Source organism: Ochlerotatus camptorhynchus, unplaced genomic scaffold (genome assembly GCF_037179485.1).
Source record: "Ochlerotatus camptorhynchus isolate MF236.1 unplaced genomic scaffold, CSIRO-AGI_Acam_v1.1 ptg000631l, whole genome shotgun sequence".
Taxonomy (NCBI): Eukaryota; Metazoa; Arthropoda; class Insecta; order Diptera; family Culicidae; genus Ochlerotatus; species Ochlerotatus camptorhynchus.
In genome coordinates, this window is record NW_027041110.1 from 1,047,088 (window position 1) to 1,071,251 (window position 24,164).

The 24,164-nt window shown below is 36.8% G+C and overlaps 1 protein-coding gene across 10 annotated transcripts in view; it reads right to left on the minus strand.

Moving 5' to 3' along the window:
* KCNQ (KCNQ potassium channel) overlaps positions 1-24,164 on the minus strand; it is a 462,308-nt gene that overhangs the window by 81,358 nt on the left and 356,786 nt on the right. For 2 of the 10 annotated variants that reach the window (XM_065237550.1, XM_065237545.1), the window contains one exon: positions 10,848-10,975. The exons of the other annotated variants lie outside the window; for them this stretch is intronic. In XM_065237550.1, coding sequence (XP_065093622.1) covers positions 10,848-10,975 — 128 coding nt within the window. The remainder of the gene's footprint in view (positions 1-10,847; positions 10,976-24,164) is intronic. 10 annotated transcript variants of the gene reach the window in all.

The window sequence follows — 24,164 nt, forward strand, 5'->3', positions numbered from 1 at the left end:
AGACTTGTTACAGGGTAGTTATAGTAACTTAATGGCAAGTGATTTCAGATTCTACCACGTTGCAGCATCTTATTTTTTGGAAGTGTTTATGATTGGCTTAGCTAGAAATTTTACTGGAGGGGGAACGCGGCATTTTTTTGATTGGTTAAATAGAAACTCTGGAACTGCCATTCAATCAAAAGGTGTCAAAGGCTCAAGGCTATTTGTTATTTTATTTACCTGTTGTATACATTTCCACTTCGTCCAATAATACGACCTATTATGACGAACCTTACTAGAGATAATGGTTCTAATGTTGGCCTATGGATCTAAGATTGGGCCCATCGCTAAAAATCTGCTATTTATAAATTTTATCTAGATGAACGCGTCATTGGGACGGTACTAATGGATATATTTAGTCGCTATTGAAAATTTATTCTTTGTTGTTCTTTCAGACACATTTACCGAATTATTTCTTTCATGCATACTCCGGCGCGCAACAAAGCGACAACGGCTGACAGATTGCTCTCTTGTTTCGACATATTTACGTTTACTCAACATTGTTTGTTTAAATCTTACACCTAACAGTATAAGCTATCCAGTGCTGCCAAATATATCTAAATCATGATGCACAAGCATGAGAAATTACTATTTGAAATTTACTGCAAAAATTCGTCACGCACCCTGTAGAATAAATATATTAAGGACGTAGGAAAAAGTTCAAAATATATGTTAATGAATAATTCTTAAAATTCTGAAAGTTAAAATGAAACTGGTTGTGAGATCCCAAGCCCATATGTTTTCAAGATTTTGTAACTTATCAATTATCATAGAAAAAATTGCAGGTCCTTCCTAGACTGTTATTTCATTAAATTTCTAGAACATGGATATGAAAAATAAAAAAAACTAAATAAAATAATTATACCATAAATATGCCTGAAAAAGATTCCACCAACTATTTTTCAGTATAAAAAATATCAAATTACCAAAAGTTTAGAGCTCATAAACCAGCTTTGAATCTCCTGAACTTCAAAATAATTGTATCTAAAAATCTTCAGAAACTTACCTGGATTCTGAGACTTACAGCATTTTTCGAGAGGAAAGTTCTTCGAAATAAGAATAACAACAAAATTAAAATTTTAAAACTTTGAAAAATCTTGAATCTTTGTTATAGAAGAATCATGATGCATCATATTATAATTAAATTTTCTTCAGATTTTTAAGATACCTCGGACTAACTTACTTTCAAGATCACGGAGTTAATATAAAATCAAGATTAAAGTTCAAAATTTAACTTTAAATTCAATCGAAAGGAATAAAGTACAACCTTGTTCGATTGTGCCCCTGTTTGAAACTATACAATATTTGAATTTATTTCTACAAAAGCTTATTGGGTTATTTGAATTTTTGGTGGAATGAAGTAAGTTTTGGTTGAACCCATTTGGTGCCAATTTATAATATATAAACAAATTTTTTTGTATGAAAAATACGGTTCGAACGAAAACGAGAATATGGGTGTATATGAAAGACTCTTTTGTATTTTATGACAGTTAGAGATCTTCAGAACTTGATCAACCAGAAGTCGTTAAAAAATATCCAAAGAACTTTACTAATATCTTCGTCTATCTGGAGATATTTTGAATCCTACCTGATGTTTAGGAAGGATGTCTGAAAGAATATCCTGTAACCTATGCAACGTTCCCTCAACATCTACAAAACTCCCTTAAGTTTTACAAAATTTACTCGACTTCTACGAAGATTCCTGAATTTATTCCAAATATATTTTCCATCTCTCTTAATTCTACGATTACTTCTGGAAAGATCCCCATAATCTACAAATATTCTTGAACATCTTGAAAGTTTCTTGAAATTTACCGAAGTTGCCAAAACTTCCAAGAAGTTCATTGAGCTTTTTTGAAGTAAGATCTCTGATAAACTGCAACGAAGTTCACTAAACTGATGCGAGGATCCCTGAAGATCTTGGAATTTTGCTGAACTATTAACAAAATTCACTTATATGAAGTTTTATGCAGCTCCTTAAATGCTACGAAATTCCCAAAACTGCTGCAAAATTTGCTGCACGTTTCCCGTTGATTTCCGCTAAGTTCCACGTATGGGATTTTTTGAATTTGTACGTAATTCCTTGAAGTATTCCAAGCTCATGGCGCTTCACAAAAATATCCTGAACTTATATGAACATCCCCCGAATAATAATGAGGTTCCCTGAAATTAAATAATGTTTAACTTCTACGAAGATCCCAAACCTTAAATAGGGTTGCCACTTCAATGCAGTTTTCTGACTAAGTTTTTCAAAGCTCCCTTAGTTTCTACGAATTTTTCTGAAGCTCTATGAAGTTCCCAGAATTTTCACTTAAATTCTGTATTTTGTACGATGTTCTTTGAACTTCTTAAAAGTCCCTGAAGTTTTACAAAGTTCCCTGAGGTTTAAGAAAATTCTCCGAACTACGCCAGTGGTGTTTATTGATGTATTCCAGAAATAGTGAAGACATTTTGCGCAGTTCCACTCCAAATGGCGAATCTGATCCTACTCCGTTATGCATGATACTTTGAATAATTGATTGTTATGGGCAATGATTTAATTTTTTTTTCTGAAATTCAGCCATCTTGGATTTTTTTTAAATTTTCAAAATGGCATCTATGACATTTTTCAATACAATTGTAGCACAGAAACGGCACTTCTTATAGAATTGATGTCTGAGACAAAGTTGTTGAGAAAAGGAAATTTTTCTAGGAAAATATATACCAATAAAACGATATTAGTAATTTGTAGTAAAAAACCAAAAAAGGTTAAACACCTAACTATCTCAATATGCCCTTGTTTGATTTTAAATTTCTTTTGTTTTAAAAAAGTTTATAAAAAATGAATCTTTTGAAATGTTTAAAATAAAAAATTAACAAGAATCGTGAAGCAAGAAGTTTTAGTAAAATTTTTGAACTTTTAGGTCAATGATTTTTCATGTAATTTACACTCGGAAACCAATGTTTGAGACACGTTAAATAAGTAATTCAAATGTAAAAAAAAAATCAAAAAAATTGCATTTTTTAAACGTTTTTTTTTATAATTTCGAAAACCTTGCAATAACATTTTTAAAATATTAGTGTTTTTCACATTAAAAAATATATATATTTTAAATAAATATAAATTTTTTCGTATATATTTTTCCTTGAAAGACCTAATCCCAAGTAACAATTTTGGTTTTATGAGGGTTCTGTAGACCATGAATTAGACTTGTAGAATGCAATAAAACCTCTATAAAACTGCTATGTTACTTGGAATTGGCTCTACAACTTTTTCTCAGTCGTAATACAATCAGAAATACCGTTTTCGTGCTGCAATTTATTGAAAAATTTCAAGCACCCTATTTTTAAAATTTGAGAAGATCTAAAATGGCCAAAATTTAGCTAAAATGTGAATCATTTCCCATGACAAACAATTACGCAATGCTTCATACAAATCGGAGAAGGTTGAATCAAACATTAATTTTCTTTTTCGCTATTTTGTCTGGAACTGCTTATTTTGAGGTGTTCCACGTCAAATGTCGAATGGAACTGATGCGACCTTCTCCAATTTATTGCATGACACTTTGCATAATATCAGCTTAATTTCGGTTAATTTCGTAAAAAGTCTTCAGAATGGCAAAATCAATTTTTTTTTATTAAAGATTAGTTCAACGTTTCTTCATCGTTTTCATTAACTTGGGAATTATCCATGAAAAATATGAGATAGTTTGTGGATTTTCGTAGAACAGTTTTAAGGAACATGGATGCAGGATATTAGTAAGGTAGGTTTACCAGTTATGGCTATACGTTTCTATTATGGTGTGTTCCAGTTATGGCCTATGGAAGTCTCATTGGCCATAATTTGAACACATCATAATAGAAATGTATAGCTATAGCTGGTACACGTACCCTAGGACATCTAAAGGTATTTCAATAATAGGTTAGTAGCCTCCGAAGTAATTCAAATTCATAGAATTATGTTGAGTAAACTGATATACAACCAACAACAGTCATACAAAGTTTTAATACACTGTTATAGATCATGTGTTTTGTTTGGGCTTCCTAAGAAGTTTCAGGTATAGTGAGGAACTTTAAAAATACTTCTTGAGTCGATGGACGACTATCGAGGAATGGACTATCGACTATGGATTTACTAAGAACTCCTAAGGGACTGTCCATAAACCACGTATATACTTTAGAGAGGGATTCAAAGGGCTTCCAATACAATTTTACCATTTGAACGGAAAAAGTTACACCACAGAGGTCATAACTGCCTTTCAATCAGGAGGCTACTAGAACAGAATATATGGCTAAGACCTTTTTTTAAATTATTTACAGCATTTTATTTCGACGGTTAGTTGATGGTTTCTTCAGCGCTTTTATTGGGATGGGGACGGCCTCGATGTAGTGGTTAACATCCATACCTCTCACGCCAATATCACGAGTTTAAATTTCATCCCTGAATAAGTCACGACTGACCCATACAGTGATATGATTAAGAAAAAAAAAAACACTTTTATTGGGAAACTTAATCTGGAGAAGTAAGCAAATTAGTATTTAAAAAAAAAAAACGATATTCGTTTTGATAAAATTTTCTGAAACTTTCAAATATCTTATAGTCTTAAAAAAATGCAATTTTTATTGAATGATTTGTGAAAAGATAGCAATTGCAATACTTTGCATTTGTTTCCTTGTTGAAGCAATACAAAATTGGTTGGATTTTGACAGCTCATATTGAGCAGTTCTATGTCAAATGACGACTCGACCTGCTTTGATTGGCAGGAAAGTTTGCATATGGGTGATCTAGAGTCGGTGTATAATGAGTCACGCCAAGAGAAAAACAGTTGAACTCGCATCACGGTTTTCGAAAGATTCCCATTCTTTTCACTTGGCAACAGAGGACTTCTACAACAACTTCAAATGACTTCTAGCGAGAGAAAAAATATTGCGGCTGTAGTAAATCATTATATCAGTGATTATGTCAAATTATCTTAAGAAACAATAGTAAACATTCTCATTACTAATCATTACCGAGCGTAGAAACAATAGTAAACATTCTCATTACTAATCATTACCGAGCGTAACCCATGACAATTTAACGCTCACTGCGTGTTTATGCTCATTTCTTCGATTATATTTTATATTTTACTACAATACCTTTCGTGGACCTTTCATAGCATCGTAATGTTTATTTACTTTGCACGATAGGTAGCCGTTTTGACAGTTCAATAGGTAGACTTGGCTTCACTCTTGGCGTGACTCATTATACACCGACTCTAGGGTGATCATTTACATTTTTGCTAAAATTCGACCATTTTGAATCTTGAAAATTGTTTCGAAACGGCGTTTTTGACTTTTGTTACGTTGTTTTCCCATTTAATTCTACTAACTATACCACTGCACTGTGGTCCAAAACGGCAAAAAGTGGAACTTTATTCCTAGAGCCTAGCCTTTACATTTTAGCCATATAGTGTCTTCGGAAAAAATGTTTGTATAAATATCTTACATAATATAAAACTGTCAAAAAATAGTCATGTCTTACTATGCAAAAAATAAAAACACTAACTTTTTTCTTTGAGGATATAGGGGAACGATGTCTTCAGCAAAGTTGTAGACAATGTAAAAACAAGCAACTTTATTAAATACATCAAAATTCTAAATCCTGTATTTTCAGAGTTATGGAGCTTTTTCTATGGAAGTTCCCTTAAATTTAGTTTTTCATACTTAACTTCTTTAAATTTCATTTTTCAAGTATACAATGTTCTAGACTATTATTCAAACAATCAAAACACACGTTTTTGTTGAAGATCATGAATCATTACAATTACTCCTTGTAAAGTTATAACAACTTTTATCTTTATTTTTCCATTACTTCATAAGCTTTTAGGAGAGAATGGGGCAAGTGAGGACACAAAACCAACTTTTTTTCTTGAAGCTTAGCTCAAGTACTATAAAGTTGAGAAGGTTTCATTTGTCGCTCCCTTCCCAAATTTGAGTACAATAACCTTATTATTTATGGTTTTTCATATATTTTTCACTTTCTTTTTAGGTTTTTTATACATATTTTTTTAATCTTTAGTATTTGAAGTATATAATGTTCTAAATAATCTTAAAACAGTAAAAACACATGTATTTGTAGAAGACCGTTAGTCTCTACAATAATGCATTGCAAAGTTATAGCTTATTTTAACTTTATTTAGCTTTATTTTTTTGTTTATATGGGAGAATGTGGCAATGGGACCACAACATCATCTAGCCTTCTTGAAGCCCAAGTACCAAAAAGCTATGCAGATTCAATTTCACCCTCCCCTCCTCCTATTTGAGTATGACAAGTTTACGCTGTTACATATTTTCTTGTTTTTATAGAAAACTTAATATATTGAACATTCGCTGCAATAAAATTAAAGCTCAAAAATAATACACCATGTACTTACGCGAATAACATATTCAGTTTCTTTCTTTGTCCAAATGCTCACGACACATACACCTAAATATCAGCAACACTGCCAGCAGGTAGTGAAATCACACAAACTGTTATGCTATTCGCGTATAGCTCAAAAATAATACATGGTGTATTATTTTTGAGCTATAATTTTATTGCAGCGAATGTTCAATATATTAAGTTTTCTATAAAAACAAGAAAATATGTAACAGCGTAAAGTTGTCACACTCAAATAGGAGGAGGGGAGGGTGAAGTTGAATCTGCATAGCTTTTTGGTACTTGGGCTTCAAGAAGGCTAGATGATGTTGTGTTCCCATTGCCACATTCTCCCATATAAACAAAAAAATAAAGCTAAATAAAGATAGAATAAGCTATAACTTTGCAATGCATTATTGTAGAGACTAACGGTCTTCTACAAATACATGTGTTTTTACTGTTTTAAGATTATTTAGAACATTATATACTTCAAATATTAAAGATTAAAAAAATATGTATAAAAAACCTAAAAAAGAAAGTGAAAAATATATGAAAAACCATAAATAATAAGGTTATTGTACTCAAATTTGGGAAGGGAGCGACAAATGAAACCTTCTCAACTTTATAGTACTTGAGCTAAGCTTCAAGAAAAAAAGTTGGTTTTGTGTCCTCACTTGCCCCATTCTCTCCTAAAAGCTTATGAAGTAATGGAAAAATAAAGATAAAAGTTGTTATAACTTTACAAGGAGTAATTGTAATGATTCATGATCTTCAACAAAAACGTGTGTTTTGATTGTTTGAATAATAGTCTAGAACATTGTATACTTGAAAAATGAAATTTAAAGAAGTTAAGTATGAAAAACTAAATTTAAGGGAACTTCCATAGAAAAAGCTCCATAACTCTGAAAATACAGGATTTAGAATTTTGACGTATTGAATGAAGTTGCTTGTTTTTACATTGTCTACAACTTTGCTGAAGACATCGTTCCCCTATATCCTCAAAGAAAAAAGTTAGTGTTTTTATTTTTTGCATAGTAAGACATGACTAATTTTTGACAGTTTTATATTATGTAAGATATTTATACAAACATTTTTTCCGAAGACACCATATGGCTAAAATTTAAAGGCTGGGCTCTAGGAATAAAGTTCCACTTTTTGCCGTTTTGGACCACAGTGCACTGGCACTAATTCAATATTCACTTTCACTATTACTTTAAAAAAATTACTAAACACTGAAGAAGTTTGCAAGTATTAAACGAAATATGCATCTGTTATAGTTTTGTTTTTAAGTGATACAGTAAGTGGGGGTGACAATAGGCCGAAAAATCAAAATATACAACATTCGCATTTTAGCAACGAAATAAATTTTCAGCATGTGAATATATTCATCAATGCCCCGTAACGTGAGTAGATCACCTTTTCGTTGTACGTTACGGGATGTAAGATCTATCACCGATTACAAGTCCTAACTAATTCAAACTAGGGAAACAGGATTTTTCAGTAATCCAAGGAACACATCTTAGTCCTTGTTACTTGTTATGCCTTGTTGATAGTGACAAGACTTGGCTTTGTCTACCGAGGATGATCTTGAAACAAGGAAAAAAATGAGTTAGTTGTCTTCATCTATGTGATTCCTAATCTTCTATTCGTTGTTCTCTAGTTTGAAGTGGTTAAGACTAGGGTTCTGATGCATGGTCATTATCGGTGTCATAAGGGCGCGCCTCTGGAGGGTGTTTCAACACTCCGAAGGGTATAAATAGTGGGACATTTTAATTAGAGTTGGATCCTTGCGATAAACTGTAAAAAAATCGAATACTTCATCATTTCTCAATAGTGATGGAATAATACGACATGCACTAAACTAAGGACACGGGATATACTACAATAGATCAATTTACTGGTCGCAGTAGTGTTAGGTCCTGAACAGAAAAAAAATCATCAATGATATATTTACGATTGTCGTGGAAATGGTTGATTGTAAGTGATATATCATTTAACTTAAATTAGATAACAAATAGGCCAATGTTAAACCTTATGTGGGGTGACATTGGGTCAAAACGCAGTCCGGGAGTTCAATGAACATATTCTAGTCATCATTCTCTGTGTATTCAAGATATTTGTTCCTATTAAATTCATAGTGTGCTCAATGTAACCCCCTAGGCCCACCCCGTCTTATGGTAGTAAAAGTAAATGGTGAAAGTGAATAGTGAATTAGTCATAGTGAAAGTGATACAATAGTAGTAGAATGGAAGGGAAACACAATGTAATATGTTATACAATTATTCTACTATAACGTTCATCAATTATTAAGATCATTAGATTATTTAAAAAATCGTAGTACAAAAGTATCACTTCTAATTGAAACAGAATAATTAAGCCATTCTACGAAAAATATACATGGTTAATGTTCTAGGCTATTTTAAAGAAAAATAAAAAAATATATTTAAAATTTTAAATAACTATAAATAACTTTGTTCAATATTTTTGATTTTGTTTGATTGAAAAGCTTATAAAAAATGCAAACTTAACAACAATTTAAAACTTTGGACACATCAAATTGACAAAAATTGTACATCAAGAACTTTTGGTCTAATGTTTGAACTTTTATTCTGTGCTGCATTTTTGTAATTTTTGATCAGAAAACAACTTGAAAGATTTTCAGTTTTTTTTTCTGTGCAAAAAATACGGGAATAATTGTACTTACAAAATGTTTAAAAATTAACCTAAAGTTTGTCCTACGACTTTTGTCAATTTTCAAGAGTTCAAAGTTTTCGATATTCCAGAAGTTTGCATTCTTATAAGTTTTTTTTTTAATTAAATAATTTAAAAAATATTGAGCATGGAAATTTCAAAAGTACAAACCAAAATATCGTGTATATTTAGTCTAAATAGACATTGACCAAATAATCAAGATTCAAAATTGCCGAGTTTAAGCACAAAAATGAACGATTCCCGATAACACACAATTATGCAAACTATCGTGCTTTTTTGCTATTGGGGTTGGAATTGCAAAATTCGTTCGAAAACCATTACGTCTTCGCCAGAAATAGAGTTAAGACAGGACTGAGTGGTGGACCAACACCTAGGCAGATAAAGTATTAGGATCAATACTCAAAATTTGATCCTTAAATTAAATGGTAATGAATCAAGTGTATCTTAAAAACTGGTCAAATTTATTCACACTAATGATAAAGTACGATTAATTAATTGTAATAATCACTAATGATTGTAACAATCCTCAACAAAGAAAAATTAAACATCAAAATAAACTGGTCTGAGGGAAAGCAGCAAAAGCATATTTAACCGTTTGACTTGATATTGATCAATTTCTAACTTGATATCCATTTTAAAGTTTATTCCGAACTTAACAAAATATAGGCTCTATCAAGCAATTGTAAATAGATAATGAGAATGTCACGCACGAGTTCTCTTTTTTTGCTCTGGAAAAAACACCAATTTGTGAGCGGTAAAATAGAACTAGAAATTGAATATTATTCAAGTAAACTAACTTGAAAATTGAAAGTGAAGGACTTCGGACCACTCAGATTAAGGGAATTTCCAAAATATACTTCGAGCCCATTTCAGTCCATGAAAAGTTCAATAAATTTCTATGGCCCCGGAAGGTTACAATTTACGGAATATGGAACTTAATATTCCTCTTAAAAAGGTCTTTTACAATTCGTGAAACTTGCATTGGTCTCTCCTGGAAACCATCTAAACTTACCTTTGAAAACTTTCTTGGAAAAGTATTCATAACTCAGAAGTTAGAAGTATATTTTATAGAAACCCTTTGAGCTATTAGCTTTTATCTCCCGATGCTGATTAAATTTAAATTTGGATTCCGAGTCGGAAAAAATTGGGACCCCCTTGTTTGTTTTGACACCGTAAGTTAGCTCAATAATTGGATTATTTTTTGAGCTAACAAACTTGGGGTGCGGTACCAACATAAGCAAGGGGGTCCCATTTTTTTCGTTGGGTAAAAATCTGTGTTTGTGGCATCGCAGCATCCACCCTCTGACAAATGATAAGCATGTCTCCAAGTTATGTAACGCCGTTATGTACCCCACATCGAGAATACGCCCTCTACCGATCGCTATGGTTATGGAGATGCCATTCAAAAGTGAGTAATATAGCAATGTAGCGTGTTGATTTTTCTTGATTCCGGCTATCTACTAAGTTGTTAATCTACGTTATGTCTGTTTTTGGTAGCGGTAATTCAGTGGTTTGTTTATCAGGAAGCGTATTGATTCCGATTGGTAGCAAAGAAGGTAAGCCAAATTTTCATACGTATACTCTTAATAAAGTGACGGTGTTGTAATGGTTGCAATAAAAGAAAGACAGTAGGGAGAATCCGTCAAGCCTTTTTTCCCCATAGGATGCTTATTTTTTTGTTTGATTTGAAGATTTGTTCATTCGTTCGTGCGCTCACCTAAACTGAAGAGTCCGGACACGATTCAGCAGATCCGCATGTCCCGAGGTGTACTGCTCCATGACGTCTTTGACGTCGTACGGCTTTTGGGCTTCCCGAAACTTTTTGCGTGCCACGAAATATTTCAGCTGTTTGTTGTTTGGATTATTTTGTTTTTCGTGGATTCGTTGGTGGTTGCGATTTGTTTTTGTTAAATAAGGTTGTGTTGGAAGGTTTAGATTAAGTGACGAAATACGTGGATTGTTTTTGTGTGACGTTTGTTTCGATTCATGGGGTGGGGGAGTTTGTGGTTATAAATAGGATTTAATTTCGCGCAAAGTTCGGTCGCAGACGAAAATAGAAGAGAATAACAATAAGAACAGGGAATATTATTTGAACAACTGGTGAGGTTTTAGTTTTGTAATTGTTTTCTGAAAGTTATTCATTCGCCGTAGGAAAGCTTTCTTCGCTGGAGGGTGGGGGGATTGTTTAAGGTTTATTAATTTTGATTTTCAGTTTGCAGACTTGACCTAGATCCAATATGTATGGAATGATGATTTGGAATGTTGTGTGATCACAGTGTTTGAAATTCGGATTTCTCTTACTCGAAGCAAGAGAATATGCTGACTTCAGAAGGTAAACTAGCTGGTTCGTTTACGTATCGAAATTTATGATGGGATATCAAACAGACGAAATCAAACGATGAAAAGGGATCCATTTCGTATTTGTATTTCTGCTTTACGGCTAATGTTGTGTGCTTCGGTAGCTTTCAACACAAGTCCAGTTTCGTTGCTCTGGGTAAGCAAACATGTTTTCAGTTGAAAGCAAATATTATGAGCAAACTTCTAGAGACAGAGGGTAGCAGAGAACAGACGGAGGATGTTTGACGTTCGTCTTTGAAACTACACAGGAAACAGATCTCCGGAAGAGAAGAACCATCGCCAGAGAATGTCCCCCTGGGGTTTGTTTGCTGCAGTGTGGGACAAGTAAGTTTTGCTTCTACCTGCTTGTGCCGTTGCTTGGTTATTCGTCCATACCTTGGCAGAGTTACGGGAGCCAAATGGGAGGAAAAGTGAATACGTGGCGGATTATGATAATTTTTTTCGTGTAAATATTTGCTTTCCCCCAGTCGAAAAACTTGGAGCCATAAAGCATGGTAAAGTTCAGTCTGGAAAGCCGTGGGATATTGACGGTGAATTTTTCAGCACATTGAGGTCGACGAGAAACAAACTTGATAATTTAATGTTTCATGACATAAACCAATCATAAGTTAAAAGGGTGAATGACGGATTCTGGGCCAGGGTTGCTAGTCGATATCGTAAGCATTAACGTCTGCAATGGTGAATTTACATTGCAGACGTTAATGCAGACGTTATCGACGGTTGTGAATCAACAACCCTGTTTTGCACGAATTTAATCGAAACTCCTTCAAAATATCTAGCCATGTGCAATGTACAGTAAACCTTGCACAACTAATAATTATTTTTTTGGTTTTGTGTTATAATTTTGTATATTTGGAACGCTCAAAGTTTCGATAGGGCTCTGAACATAAAAATGCGCATAGTAAAACCTAGTTTGTTTACAATTTCTGTTTACCAGACTGTTCTCACCAGCCTCATTTGATAGCCATTAAAAATAAATGATTTAATGCACCGTGTGGCAGATACAGTGGACCGCCTATACAATACATGAATATATTTTGGACATCAGTTTCAACTGACAACTGTTCTGTAAAGATGTGTTTTTAGTTGCAGTGTTATTTACTTGATTAATATTTATAATTTTCCTTAGCTCGTGTTAAGAGATATGATGGATGTAGATATGACCGATTCTTTGACGTACATGGACAGCGGATAATAATACACAACACATGAATTCAAAGCTGACATGCGGCATTGAAATCACATGTCTAGCCCAGGACCAACAAAATAAAAAAAGCTAGCCTCCACATACAATCAGGCAATCAGGATATCGGTCAGTCTACTACCATCCACTCCCAGCATTGCTGCTTGCATCAAAAGCGGCTCCCCACCTTTCGAAAGATTCATTGCGAACACGCTCTGCCGTAGTGAAATCGACCTGGTAGAGAAGACCACAGGCGAGGGAGGGTTCCTCTTGATGGAGGCCAACCAACTCCTGATAAAGTGGACCAACAAAGAGCTCCCTACAGTGAGCAGGGTTCACTGGGTCGGAGATAGAGGTAGGGACCTACCAAAAACCCGGAGCGATTACTCCATCAAAAACAAGTTCAAGGCCGGTTCCAACCTCCTAGCTGTTTCTCAATCAATAACCCAGCTTCAAAACGAAAAATATAAACATCATACCATCCGCTACTTCGATGGCTCAGTAACCCGGATGGGTGTTGGTATTGGGGTAACTAGACCGCAGATAAGCAGTCTGCTATGAGCTTCCGATTCAATCTTCTCGGTCGAACCTGCTGCCGTCTTTACTGATGCAACAACCTCCTCCGACAACCCGATCGTCGTGTTTACCGACTCGGCTAGTGTAGTGCAAGCCCTCAATTTAGACATCTCCAAACACCCGTGGATCCAAGGCATCCAAAGGTATGCCCCAGCCGACACTACCTTTGTTTGGATCCCGGGTCATTAAGATCACCTGGTGACCTTCGGCAGACAGGCCACGGCATACACCCATAATGGGTCGACAAATCTTTCAACGACTGGTGGGCCTGGAACGACGCTGGAGAACCATTCATCCAGAAGATTGAAGAAGATATCGTCCGATGGGAGGATCCTAAGAACCATCGAATGCAGGTGAATCTCTCAAGATTGAGAACGGGATACTCCCGTATATCGCACAATTTCTCTGGCACTGGCTTTTTTTTTTTAAGATATGTGGGGTATGCCAAGTACATAACTCCGTTGAACAGCAGCAGATGACCCGGCCAGAACTGTGGCACTCGAAGGTTTCCTCCGAGAAGCCGACCTCTTGGATGCAATTTAATCGAAGTGAACATGATACTATTACTGACAGCGGACCCCTCCACGAAGTCTGCTGTCGGTGGTGTCTGTATAAAATCTGCAAAGAACCACAAACCATGACCACTGCTACCCACAAGGATTACGAACCAAACTTTTAAATATACCACGACCAGGCAATAACTCATTCAACCGGCAAACGCAACGAAAAGGACATCCCAAGGTAAACGACCTGGCAATATCGACGAATACCAAACGACTGTAGACAGCATAGACAGCAAATACATTTTAGGGTACTCCCTTCTGGAGGGCTACACAATCCTTGGAGAGGCCCTTCTGGACTCCCCATATCACAGGGGAAGTCCATTCTAAAACATTGAAATGTTCCTAACTAGTGTGTGAAATATGGGTTAAACTATGCATCGGAACAATGTAAAGTACCTTCGAAGGAAGACGACAAACAATCAACCCGAAACCATGTGTGCCAAGTGCAATGGCAACCTTACTTTTACAGCTTGCAGGAGCAGGAATAATCAAGAACGAGAAAAGACGAAAATTCTTCAGAAGAACAAGACAACCAGTTCCAAGCCAGACAAGCCAGAGATCGACCAGTTTTCGTCCAAAACTCCATGATGATTGGAAATGTTGTGAACCAGCTATCTTATTCCCCAGAAGTCAAGAAGATTCTCAGCATAGAGGAGAGCAGTTCATAATGCACCCATGGGGTGAAATGACCCCGCGTCGTTTTTCGATCCTTTCGCTTAGCTAATTCTGGGATTTTATGTGCTGAAATGCTGGTGTAAGTACTAAACTACTACTGCAGAACATTAAATTCACGAACTGATAATAAGAAAGCTATGAAAACCACGTGGAGTCATTTTACCTCAGGGGTGCGTTTTGGGCTGCCCTACCCTTCAAGAGCATTTTCAATACTCTTTGCGACCTCGGAGTTTTTAGGTTTGACTTTTTTTTAAGACCTATACTGCCTATAATCCCATATCAGTGCCGTATGGAAAAAGCAGGCATTGAGAAAATGGCAGTTGAAGTTACGAAGAGCAATTTCCACGTAAATATTTGAAAAATCATAGTAAATTAATTGACTATTCTTTCAAGTTGAAATCAGTTACAATGCATCTTTTGTTATATCACCGAAAAATATGGCGATCCAAAAAGCAGAACTGTAACTTGACCTTTGGACGTTCGAATTTCAGAATGGAACTGATATGCGATTACTTCGCTTAATGGTACAAATTGACTTGATGTTGTTTTCGCATTTTTCATAATCAAAGTCCGTAGTTTACCAATTGATAGTGGATAACGTTATCTTAAAACTGACGAAAATCAATATGGGACTGATATGCGATTACAGGCAGTTTAGCTCATGTCATGTAAGCTTGCAAGTCGAAAGAAGATTAATTTTTCGCAACAACAGCGTAGATTTTAAAGTTTATCTATGGGTGATCTAAATATTTCGGATAGCCAGCGTTGCACCGTGCACTATTTGGAAGCGGTAAATATGTTTTCATATTAATTTGATAATAATTTAATCCATGCATCTCATCAACCCTCTCGGAACACAAACAACAAAATAGAAGCCCCTAATCCGACACAGCCGAGCTAGTCATCACAGTCATTCCGGACCAGTGCTCAGATCAGGGAAAGGGGTATTCCAACCTGCATTTTCAGGAAAGTACAAACGCATTAGTGAATATGGTCTTCCTAATGGATCTGCGTCATCCAGCCGCTCAACCGTGCAGGATGTTATCAGTTTCAAATCAGTCGACATCAATATGATTTCGCCAACCAGCATCTTTACTATCACAGTGTAACGTAAACAACAAAGCACAACGAAAGCCTCCAATTCCACACCAACACAGTCAAGCTTTCAGCTAGATACCGTCTCTACAGGATACATCACGTAAACAGGAGATAAGCAGCTTACACTACCTGATGCATGATTCGTCTCTAGTAGTGATGTTGGCATCTGTAACGGTTTAAATACTACACGATAGGACTGTCATCATAGGTGTAGCTTCCGGGGAAACGCATTTCTTATTCCGACGCTGGATGCCTGTCAGACCTATTTGAACAGCACCTCTATGGTGGACAGACGTTCGGGTTGGCGATGCGTTTCCTCTAGCGTCTTCAGGGCTGGAAAGCGCCGCAGGGCGTTTGCATAGCAACATCGTACATGCATCTCACAACACTCGACAAAGAGTGTGTAGTTATCCCATTTGCTTCGCACACTCTTTTCTACTATTCTTTGAGAAAGCGATCCAAGTGCAAGAAGCCAATATACATAGTACAACAAGCGCTAATGTCTTCTTTGAGTTCTTTGCAGACTTTGCTTACCACGACTGCATGCATAGGATATGAAGAAGTGCATAAGGTTAGCAGCACCGGTGGTGTAGTGGTAAGCGTGATTACCTCTCACCCCAGCAGGCCTGGGTTCAATCCCAGTCGGCGCCGCCAGGATGTTCTGAGGCATAACATCTCTGAATCACGCCTTCCTTCGGAAGGGAAGTAAAGCTGTTGGTCCCCGGTTCATGAGTTGTGATGGGTCGATAGGTGGTATGGTCCAGGTGTGGGAGCTGCCTTCATGGCGTCGGTATCATTGCTGCTCGAGCACGGAAAACAAGATCGACGGAAAAAAATCCAAGCATAAAAAAAGAAGTGCATAACGAAGAAGTATTTTGTCTTTTTGCTGGGTTTCTTATATACAACCCTACACTGAGTGGTGCTCTTGGCGTAGGAGCCGTCGGAGCGATGGCTACACATTGAGTTTTCGTTATTTCTGGGTGTGGGTCTGTCTTCTCTTCTCCGCGCAGGGTGAAAGGCAAGCAAATTTTGTTTCAGGTAACTGTAGCTAAAGATGCTCAGTCACAGGAATGGGGTTCAAAACAACCAACTATAGCATCACATCCAGCGCTATAATTTTTTTTGTTTTTATCATGCTCTTGAAGACCATGCTTTAGGCTTGAAGAATGCTTTAAAATCTCGATAAAATATGCAATTTTATTTGGCAGGTTTGATATTTCCTCACACATTGAGCGCAAAGAGCAAACTTTACAGCCCTAGCAGCACATTTGTGACTGAACAGTTCTGGTTAATTCTTTGTAACTTATTCCAGTCACAATCAAGTTGCAGCAACTTATTGTGATGGAAGTGATTTGCTTGGGAGCTTATCACATTGATCAGAACGACTGTACAGACTCATAAAAACCTGGATACTGCGGACTCACTCTATATGCTTGTCATCTGGGAGCCAATGTGAACTGTCAAACGGGAGCCAATCATTCAGAATCCTCACATGTAGTTGCTCTTCTTATCTGTAGTCACATTATTAATTGTAAGCTCAACGGCAGAAACTAAAAGGTTCCGTGAAGAAAGTTCAAAAACCATTACAGTTTTGATGACTCAGCTGAATTGCAAATTCAATAATTTATACGCCGGGATTCATCTGAAGAAGAGCAAAACAATGTGCTACTAAAGAACATTTTCGAGCAGTTTTCGATTGTTTTGCACAATAAAATCGATTTAGTCCCCAGTACCCAGATGAAAACACATTCACATTGAGGCAAATACAAAACAAAACGGAGAAAGAGTGGTGTGCTTAGATAAAAGTAACTGTCCTCAATGTGCTTTTTAAATGAGGAGCTCCCGGTGGCGAATAAAGTAGAAAAGACAAATAAAAAAAAGTTTCAATCGAGATTAGAACCATGGCCTCTAGGATCCAAAGGCGGGTTACTTAACAGTTAGACCAGCGAGACTTGATTGAATACTGCGATAAAAACCAAATAAGAAGCATGAGTTCCTTGACACATCGGCCATCGCATCAAAGGATTCAATCAAGCCAGATAGTTTCTCAAAGAGGAACAAAATGTGGGTTCCTCAGTTTTTTTTGCAGATTGTTCTTGAAGCAAAGCGTGCATGGTATTTTTATCAAAGCAAAGAGTGCATGGTATTGAAACTGAGTGAAGTTGAAATTTTACTTTTCTCTTTGTTTGCTCTGAAGTGAACCCTACACAATTGCTTTTATTGGCAACAATCGTATTGTCAATACATTCTACATTGACTTCAATACATCAATATTGACAGTATTTCTGTATTCACATTATCAATATTGCTGACAATAACTCACGTCAATATATTGATACGCGTGGGGTTCACTTGAGGTGGATCCATCCCTGTTACATGGGATGGTACGGGATTGGTATATTTGTCATCATTATTTCTTCTAAGCAAAAGTTTCTGATGGATCTCAGGCTACATAAGCATACATGGCAACGAGCTTTCGGTGAGAGGTCAAAAACAGAATATTTTTTGATTTCCAGTTCCAGCACAAGATGTCAAGTGAATCGTGAAAACGTCAATACGGTGGAAATGGGAGGTAGTGTGACCCAACAACAAAATAAAAAAAAAAGAATCTTCGTTTCGCTAAATGGACCACACATGACAGATGGAACGGACAGCACGTATTCACATAGGGCAAACACGGATCACCCATCAGTCACTTTTCAATACAGATAGCGCTATTTGCTCTGTTTGGGTATCCAGCTTCACCATCAACCATTTATGTATTGTTGGAATGCCAGAAATATGAGACAAAGTGCTGCAGGCAATCGAAATCAGCGAAGTGTTCAGCAACTATGAAACAAGGGGATACTACACTCTTAATTTCGTTTTCCGAATCTCGGTAATTTTACTGAAATTTTACTGATTGTCAGCAAGCAAATGTCACTTTTGCCGTTGAGAATCAATTGTGTAAGTTGGAGAAGCGAACCAGATTTTCGTTATTCGTCAAGTTTGTACCTGGTATTCATTAATTCATCGATTTCAAATCAGTATATGACACAATCGATCCAGACCAGCTATTGCAAATTATGTACGAATGTGGATTTCCGGATAAAAATTACACGATTGGTTAAGGCGACGATGGATCGAGTGAAATGCATAGCCCGAGCTTCGGAGACACTTTCTAGTCCTTCCTAATCTTAACAATCTTGAACAATTGGAAACGTATCTTAAGGTATTAACAACCCTGTTTGAGACGATATGGTGGAAGCGTACATCAGATTGAAGGCTTAAGGCAATCAGACTAGACTTGTTATTTAAACATCGAAGACAAAATGAGAGGATGAGGTTCAACAGAAGAAAGTGTTAGCCTCCCACCACGAGTTCAGACTGACGGCGATGAAATCGAGGTGGTCGACGAGTTATTATATTTGGGCTGATTGTTGGCCACCGATAATGACACAAGCGCAGAGAAATTCAAAAACGGATTGTGGCAGGAAATCGTACTTACTTTAGACTCAGACGGGCACTCCGGTCGAGTAAAGTTCGCCGCAGCAGTAAGTTGACTATGTATCTACACACTTAGTTTTTTTCTACCGAGCTCGGCTGTGCAAATCTCGGCAAAACAAGTTTTACTGAGATCTCTGCAAACATTTAATTTGTTTGCTGAGATTCAGTTAAGCATTATCCGAGACTCAGCAATCAAATGTCACTTTTGCTGAGATCTCAGTAAAACTTGTTTTGCCGAGATTTGCACAGCCGAGCTCGGAGAAAAAACTAAGTGTGTACAAAACGAAGATTAGACCGATACGGCCACGAGACATATTGGCGCCCTTAATGTTTTTGTAAGAAAGGTGTTGCGTACCATCTACAGTGAGAAGCAGGTAGAAGATGGATCTTCACCGCAAAAATCGGGCTACTACGGTGGGCGTAAGAATGTCAAACGACAGCCCGATGAAAATCATTCTCGAGGACAACCCGAATGGAACAAGACGAAGGGGTGAGCTGCAAGCAAGGTAGATCGACCAGGTGGGAGACATCATCAATACATTTAGTCACCTTAATATACCTACCTTTTTGAGTATGCATTTTCGATGCGACCTATTGGAGAAGGTTCTATTAAATACATCAATCAACCATTAAATGATAAATTGTTAGCTGTTCAAAAATAGTGCAACTTAAGTTAGTCCAAAATATATTCATGTCCAATATATATTATTTGCCCATATGGGCTTCAATCCACGGGTTCATAATATTTTCTCCAGGATTTACCAGCTCCACCTTTTGCCATTAAATGATAAATTGTTCGCCATGAATCAGAGTTGCCGAAGATTTTCTTACTTTCTTTCACGTATTATTCTTGACGAACCCCGTTTCTTGGGTAGCAATCTATTACTAGAGCAAGACACAGCATAATGCATCATGCTTCGAGAGATACCACCTTGTGAGATGCTTTTCCAGAGTATACTGCAAAACGATCACAGTCCTGGTCATTCATCATACCCCGTGAAAGGGGTAAATATGAAAACGATTCACCTTGCCCTGGGTCGCGACAGATAAGCACACCAACTTTGTTGACCTGCTGTCAACCGGCTGCTGCAGCCGTCGTACCCGGTGGTGCATGAAGTAGAAATTAAATAAAAATTGTCAATCAAACGGAGAAGATTAATTGCTGGGGGACCCCGGGCTTCGGCGATCCGACTGTTCTGCACATAAACAGTCCACTGATTTTTGCTCGGAAAATCTGGAAAAAAGGTCACTTGGCGTGCGAACTGAATTTTCAATTAGCTACGGGATGGAATATTAATTTATATTTGTTACATTCCACCCTTTGTGCACTGTCTACATATTTGCCTACTTGGAAAAAGCTTATTTATATTTAAGTCAGCAAAGTGACATACATACTAATTTCTCCTGGATAGGGTAAAAGCAGGATGGCGATATCGATGGTGGGAGTACGCTGATTACTTTTTAAACAGAATGTCGTCCGTACCTGAGCGTACAAAGGTATATGGTACATGACGGGAACTGGCGGTGAGTGCATCCAGAAATCCACGTCGACTCTCTGGTGATCCGTAAATTAATTACTTTGGACTATCTGTACAACATTTGCGCCAGTTAGCATAAGGGCGGAAGACATTGGTGAGCGAGGTTCGAGGGGTTGAGGTAAGGAAATCTAATCAAGCTTCGTTGGAGGTGGATAGAGATAAGTTGCTGCAGGGGGAAGTCGATACAAGGTTTGCACTTTGTTCATGTGGGTAGGAAATCGTACCAGTTAGTTGGAACGAGAGTCCTTAGTTATGCTGTTGCTAAGTAATCGAGTGTATGGTATAGTATTATACAGCTCCTGGCATTTTCACTAGAATTGGTTCACAAATAGGGTGATTAGGTTAGTGGTTTGTGTGGTGGGATCATCCTCCTAGATTTGTTTGCTCGGTGAAAGTGGCCAAGTGTAAAAGTGGGTTCGACATCTAATGGAAATTAAGGAGAAAATCTGGTTTCTGAAATTAAATAACTGGGAAAACCTCAGGTTGCGCAGCGAAATAAAAGTGGGTTGAATTATAGGATACTGGGGATTTCTGTGGATGGTGACATACTTGGGATAATATGGAATTATTATTTGCTTGTATATAGACATCGATGTAGCTTGGTAGAGTTCACGAAGGTTTCAATGACATCAACATTCAAACGAAAGTGAAGATAAATGAGGGAAGACATCTTGAGGTACGATGAGAAGGGAGTGTTTTACGTTAGTTCATTTGACTTAATCTTGGGAATACAATGTAACTTAAGATGTAAGACTATACCAATACCGATACTAGTGACGTTTCTGGCTTTATCGTTTAGTTGTAGATCACGATTTTGAATTAAAGCTTGCATTAATGCCATAATAAAACAAGTTTTGTTGCTTGGTTGAGATTCTAGTCTAGGGAAGAACAAAGTTTCTCTTCAGTGCCAGATCATTGTAATTTGGTTCTGATCATCCTTCTCAAATTTGAGCGGGATCTGGTCTGCTCATATCATGATCTCTGAGAATATTCAATATTAGGTTCTGGCAACTTCCCCGAGGGGACCCGGAACATGCCCGGCCAATATGTTCCATGACACTCATTATGACTTTCAACAATCTGAAGTTTGAATAGCCATGCATTAACTGCATGGTAGATTTGGGTCCAAGTAAGGTTCTATATTTATTCCCGGAGGCATCCGAAACATTTACAGGTTCCGCCGGGGAGTGTAAGCAGTGTGGTTTGTGATCATAAAATTGCTTTGCAATCATCTGTTTTTTAATAGCTCAGGTGATTTGATACACTCTGCAAACACACATCTAAAAGATGCTTGATTTGAAAAATTCCCAGATTTTTTTCTAGGTCAGAATTTTATTTACTTGATGTTCTATAGCAAAAGAACTCAGCTTTCAAATTAGCGATCACATGATTACACTGATGGGGGCCTCAGATTTCCTAGCTAGTAAAGGCACGGTATTACCAAGCTGGAGGACACTGGTTCGATTCCCGGTCCGGTCGAAGAAATCTTTTGGGTTGGAAATTTTATCGAATTTCCTGGGAATATAGTATTATTGTGTTTGGCACACAACTATACAAATTCATGCATTGGTTGGCATAGAAATGTGGAGGTGCATCTAGAATACTAAGTTGAGAGTCAGCAAAAAAATCGCTTCTTCTTGCTCTTCGCATTTCAAGCTTATTGCTTATCGCATATTACCTTATTGCGTGCTCTCTTCTTAGTGTTTTAGATACACTTCCACAGTTATTAGTTGATAGCTTTCGATGCCTGTACCATTTTTGCATTAGTATAATTGTGTGGCAAGAACATCACCGCCAAAGCGACATGGATAACCATAGCAAAAACAATAAAATTTCTGACTGACATCTGACTCCGTGCCTAGATAAAAAAAATCCTAGTGTGTTGACAGTTAGAATTAAGTGTTATGTCGGTTTGGCGGTAAGAACACGCCCAGGGAAGTCGAGAAATTTCCCAACCCGAAAAATTCCTAGACCAGACCGGGAGTCGTACCCAGCTGCACCTTAGCCGACTGAGCTAAGGGAGGCCTCCAAAAAACGCTCGCTAGAGAAGCGTATACAGCTTAGAAAAAGATGATTGCACTGAGATCATAACATTAGAATTCTTTACTAAATTCTGGCTTGCCGAATCGGATTTTTTTTGTAATGAATTATTTTGAAATTCATCCAATGTCAAATAATTCATGATTTGTGGTCAACATTCAATTCAGTGTCAACATTTCAAAGGGGCGTAATTGCTTTTGTAAACAATGGATTTAGCCGTCGCAAATAAATGCTCACCCCTCCAAATTAACAATGCTAGTTGGTACATGAAATATTACTCTGCCTGTTGGTGTCATTAATTTTCATCAGTGAGCTTTTTTCTCGCTAGAAATCGATGGATAAATCCATTGTTTACAAATGGAATTACGCCTCTTTGAAATGTTGGCACTGAATAATTGTTTAGAAAAATTTAATTGCCTAAGCATAGGTGCGTCCAAACATTTTTTTTGAAAATAGACTTAGAATGCGTACCAATTGCCATGTTAAATTTAACACGTCACTGAAAGTGACGCATCGAATGTTATCGAATGGCAAAATGGTTACTGCAACGTTAAAACGATGAAATGCTCCATAAATCTTGAAAAAATGCTCTCATATTTACTGTCCTGCCCGTGTTTTATTAGTCAGATGAGCGGAATGATTGACAAGCATCTAGATAAGCTTGTAAAATAAGATACTAAAGAAAAAGTTTTGAAAAGAAACATACAAACAAGATTCAAAAATATGCTTCTTAAGATGATTCTAAAAGAAGCTTATAACATAACCTTCCATAAGAAGCTTATTTTAGAAGATCTTCTAAAAGAAGCTTCTTTAGGAAGCTTATTCTAGAAGCGTGCCGTAGCTCTGCTCCTCTGACTAAAACACGGGCAGGACAGTTAATTCTCATATTATGGAAGGTTTATGGAACATTTAATCGTTTCAATATTGCGTTTCTAGCAGATACATAGAAAAAAAATCTGAATTTTAATTGTGATGTAAACATTGGTGCCTGTAAACTTATATTTAATTTCACACAAACCAGCAACTTTGCAAGAAATGTTGCTTACAAAGATGGACGGATGCATACAATACATGCAGCACTCCGTGAAATGTCTCGGAACTTTACACGATTTACAATGTAAACTTGTAGGATATGTGACGCTCCATTTATGTGCATCATATTGAACAGAAATTGTGTATAGTTATCGAATAGCCTTGTTATTCGAGCGTGGCTATTTTGACAGACAATTAGTTAAATTTTGTCGTCCACAGCTGACTTCTGTCCGAAACCCCTATCAAACTTACATCAACTGATCTCAGCTGATTGTGGGTGGCCCTTTAGGCTTGGTTGTTCCTTGATGTACATGTACACACTAGACTGATGCAACATTTGAAATTTTAGCTCCACAGGGCTCAAACGGCTGCAAATTGGGTCCTGATTAACCTCCCAAAATGTGAAATCATTTAACATGAAACTAACTTGGCACAAACCATTTGATGTTCATTTGGAAATTACTATGGGAAAACCAAAGAATTAT